Source organism: Micropterus dolomieu, linkage group LG22, assembly GCF_021292245.1.
Source record: "Micropterus dolomieu isolate WLL.071019.BEF.003 ecotype Adirondacks linkage group LG22, ASM2129224v1, whole genome shotgun sequence".
NCBI lineage: Eukaryota > Metazoa > Chordata > Actinopteri > Centrarchiformes > Centrarchidae > Micropterus > Micropterus dolomieu.
The window spans coordinates 2,686,439-2,690,752 of NC_060171.1; the positions used below are offsets into that span (position 1 = coordinate 2,686,439).

The 4,314-nt window shown below is 48.3% G+C and overlaps 1 protein-coding gene across 1 annotated transcript in view; it reads left to right on the top strand.

The window, feature by feature from the left end:
- Positions 1 to 237: 237 nt before the first annotated feature.
- The window catches only part of LOC123961926 (BTB/POZ domain-containing protein kctd15-like), a 12,779-nt gene continuing 8,702 nt past the window's right edge, over positions 238 to 4,314 (top strand). The window contains exons 1-2 of the mRNA XM_046037733.1: positions 238 to 970; positions 3,561 to 3,736. Of these exons, the coding sequence (XP_045893689.1) occupies positions 944 to 970; positions 3,561 to 3,736 (203 nt within the window). The 5' untranslated portion in view covers positions 238 to 943. The remainder of the gene's footprint in view (positions 971 to 3,560; positions 3,737 to 4,314) is intronic.

Sequence of the window (4,314 nt, forward strand, 5' to 3'; positions counted from 1 at the left end):
GCGTAGGAGGAATGAAACAGGTCCAGGTCCTGCAGATGGACCTGATCCAGATAAAGGACTTTTGTTGGAGAGTGATGCAGGAGGCAGACACCTGACCAGGTCACCTCCTTCCCGCTCTAACTGATGAGCTCGGTCCCAGCAGGTATTAGCCTATCTGGGTTAAACAGGAGCGGAGTGTGCTGGCCTCCGGAGCACAGGGACTGATGAGTGTCTGAAGGTGACAGCCAGCAGCCGCAGGGACGCAGCACGTCCCGGCTGTCTGCGTAAAGGCGCGCGCCGGATCACAAAATGGTTCCTGATGACTGCTGCACGCGAACGCACCCAAACTCTGAATTTCAGCCTTTTTCCAGGTTTCTGAATCAGCAGCAGCAGCAGCGCGGAGCCAGGCCGGACTGAGCCGAGAGATGAGGAGAAGAAAACGGGTCTGTGTGCGCAGCCCGCCGGCGCACATCTCCATCTACCAGTGCGCAATAATTGAAATGGCGCATTTGGCCGCGGGCGGCTGGAAGGGCAGAATGCATGACGATAGACGTCATTTGGCTCCAGAGCCAGAGGGATGTTTGATGTTGCTGAAACAGAGGAGCTGTCGGGAGGAGAACGCGGAGGAGGAGGACGGTACCGGGACGGCTTCTGCTGAAGGTTCGCATGTTTGGTGGCTTTTAGATTCTTCGGATAAATCATCCCACATCTTCCCGTCCACGGCGCGCAGAGACCGCAACACACCGCCCGCGTTATTGTATCCTAATCCTGGCCCCCGGGGGGTCTGAAGGGCCCCGGGCAGCACTTCTCTTTCAGCCCTCCTCTTTATTCTTTCGGCGGAGACACGGACAGACACTCACACACGCACCGGAGGACGGCGAGGCGGACTGACGAGGACGCGCAGTGAAGAGCAGCCGGTACCAGACCTCCAACCCCGGGACGCAGCAGACACACGCCGGTCTCCATGTCTTCTGTGTCGGTGTCCTCTCAGGTAAGAACCCGCTGACTCACAGGCCCGAAGCTTCCCGGCAGGTTTACGCTCAAATCTTCAAGCTCACGATGTAAAATCCCGAAACTCCGGTTTCGACTAGAGCCGATACGCGCTGTTGCTAAAGAGCCACCAAATTCCATTTAAAATGTGGCAGTTTTAAGGATCCGTTTATATCGAAACACATATAGAAACGCTACACCAGAGCTTTAAACCTCCTGTAATGCTGTGACACAGTGTTAAATTCGGCAACATGAATTGTTCCACACCAGGATGTATTTTCACATAAGGTGAACTTTTACTGTTTCTCCTGCCGTGTTTATCAGGTCGGCTTGTCGGGCGGAAACATGTGACTCTGTGGTCGAGGATCAAAACTGGCTTTTAGTTTATGGATATATTATGTCCTGAACTGACCCAAAGGCCGTGCACTACAGTAAAAAGCTCTTAAATCAGAGTCGGTGTGCTGATCAGCGAGGCCGCATTAAATGTGAAGGTTTTTAAATGGAGTCTGGCGCGTGTTGATGTTCCCACACGAGCGAGAGCGGCGCAGACTCGGAGCAGGTTTCTCCATTGAAACAGGTCATTTACGGTATTAAAGTGAACATGAGACGGTTTCAGAGAAATTAAACGAATGGTCAAATCTAAAAGTCGATTTGTTTAACATCTGTTCACGTGACTTATTGGTTCGTTTTGTAAATCTGCATTTTATGTGATTCTCACCAGTTTTTTTTCCTGAATTGAAACATTAATCATCAGATGAAAGGACTGAGCTCTGGTTTAGAGTTAGTCACACTGAGTGACAGCAGCCTCAGGTTTCTCCCTTTATTATGCGTGACTCTGGTGTCCCCTCCGGGGTCTGAGCCTGTGACCAGCAGAGAGCTGCAGACAGCAGGGCGCGCTGTTATTTCCCGTGGTTTTAACACTGACCCTGGTGTAGCAGCAGAGACGGAGAGAGAGGGGAGCAGGGTTTGTCAGTTCGGCCCGGGGCGGCGTGCAGGCCGCGGGGCAGAGACTCTGAAAGCTGCCGCCCGCCTCCTGTTCACCTTTCATGCTTCAGAGCTCTGCTTTACAAACCGGGGGGGGGGGGGGGTCAATTAATCCAGACTGAGCCCAGCAGCCCCCAGGTCATCACCATCCCCCGCTGCTCCATGAATACTCCACCCCTGCAGTCTGGAGACCTGCCTGTCCCCTGACGGAGGCTGTACACGAGTACCAGTACAACAACATACAAATACTGCATTATAAGGAAGAGTCCAGTTCAGTGATCAGCTGTCAGCTTTATGAAGTATCAGCTGTAAAAGTACACAAGTATTCTCAGTTTCATGTAGGGAGGCCGGACCTGAAACCTCGAAGTCCAGCCTCAGAACCCTCAGAGTCTTCTTCTGTGTCACATTTGTTTAAAGGTGAAGTTCATCTGTAATTGAGCACAAACACTAAGAGGTTTGGTTTGAAGCAGGGAGGGGATGCGAGGGGAACCAGAAGCTGATTGGTCCTCCCGTTTACATTCTGACACTGATTGGTGCTTTGGAGGGAGAACTTTATAGAACCAAGTTGATTTCAATAGAACCCTTTTATTTTGTTGCTGTTAGAGCTCAGGTGTGTTCTGACCTATTGGACAGGATGGTGGTCCCGGTATAGAACCCCGCTCTGTGAGGGGTTTGCACGTTCTCCTCGCGGTGTTAGAGCTCATAATGACATCCTCCTTTCTGTCCACTCTGGTTCTGGTGCCATTTTAGTCTGGATCTCAATGGACCATGATCTTCTTTTAAAAGGCCTAGAAGTCTGTGTGCAGGGCACAACTTGAAAGTGATTTAGGTCCTACCTGAGAGAAACAAGTTTTAAAATGGGAAATTGTTGGCGTTTCCCTGCTTCTATTAAATGTGGCGTACCTCAAGACTCAACCTTGGGCCCTCTCTTATTCCTGTTATAAATGCTTTTTCATCTTTGAGAAGGACAATATTTTGATTCACTGTTATGCAGATGACTCACAGTTTTACACACCAGTTAAAACTGGTGTCAGTTCTGAGATTATGGGCTATTTTGCCTCCTCAACACGTCTTCTTACAGTCTCATTTGCATATTTAAACAACATTTTCAAAAGAACCTGTAATACAAGAAAATGTTGTCTTAATGTGAGCAATCAAAGTTTCATGATGATATCGGTAATTTTTTTTACCCTGTTCACCTGCAGCGTCTCGCCTTAATTCTCTTGGTGTCCCGACTGCAAATTTGCATAATGTAGTTCAGAATTTTAACAAGCAAGTCTCCCCCCTGCACGTCTGTCCCATAATGCACTGTGTCTCCCAGAAAATCGATTACAAGTGTTTTAGTATTCACATGTTTATTTTGTTTGATTAGCATTACGTTTAATTACAAATTAAACGTAAAGATTTTGAAAAGGTTTCAATATTTCAGTCCAGTCTTCTTTTCATTCATGTGTACTAGTATTTGTGTATTTGTGTCAGCTCCTGGTGTCACCATCAGAAACATGTTGGGTTCTCCCGTCAGACCTGAACCCCTGGCACAGATCTGCACAGTGGCTGAATTCTGCTCCATGAATGTGAAGTACTTTTACCTTTGTTACCTGTGACAGGAGGGGCGGAGCATGTCCAGGATGTCTCTGAGCCGCTCACCTGTGTCCCCCATGACCGCCCAGGGCATCCCGTCAGCCGCCCAGCTCACCAAGTCTAACGCCCCAGTCCACATAGATGTGGGGGGGCACATGTACACCAGCAGCCTGGCGACGCTCACCAAATACCCCGAGTCCAGGTAAGTCCACCGGGACCTCAGGTGACCAGGTGGTCATAAACTTCAGAACATCACCCTGGAAGTACTCCCAGCAGTACCACAGTGTAGAAATACGAGTAAAAGTCCTGCGTTCAGAATTTATAAACGTACAAGCACTAAAATATGCTGAAAGTACCAACAGTACTCATTGTGCATATTTATAGATATTACAGGAGGAATTGATTCATGTGCTCATCACTTTAAAGTTGCAGCTGATGAGGGTGGAGATACTTTTAATCACTTTATAAAAAACTTTAGCATTTATTAGTAGATTATATTTAATATTAATAATCTGAAAAGTTAAAATTACAGTATTTCCCTCTGACACGTACTGCAGTACAAGTAAAAAGTAAAATATAAGCACTTCAAGTAAAGTGACTAGAAATAAAAGTATTTGACACAATAACAAAGTTTCAGCACAGCTGACCTCAGATCAGGAGGAGGAGGAGAGAGGGGACGAGGAAGGAGGAGGCGGGAGGGGAGGAGGTTAGGAGGGGGGAGAGAGGAGGAGGGAGACAGGGGAGAAGGGAGGGGGACAAAGGGATGAAGGAGGAGGAGGA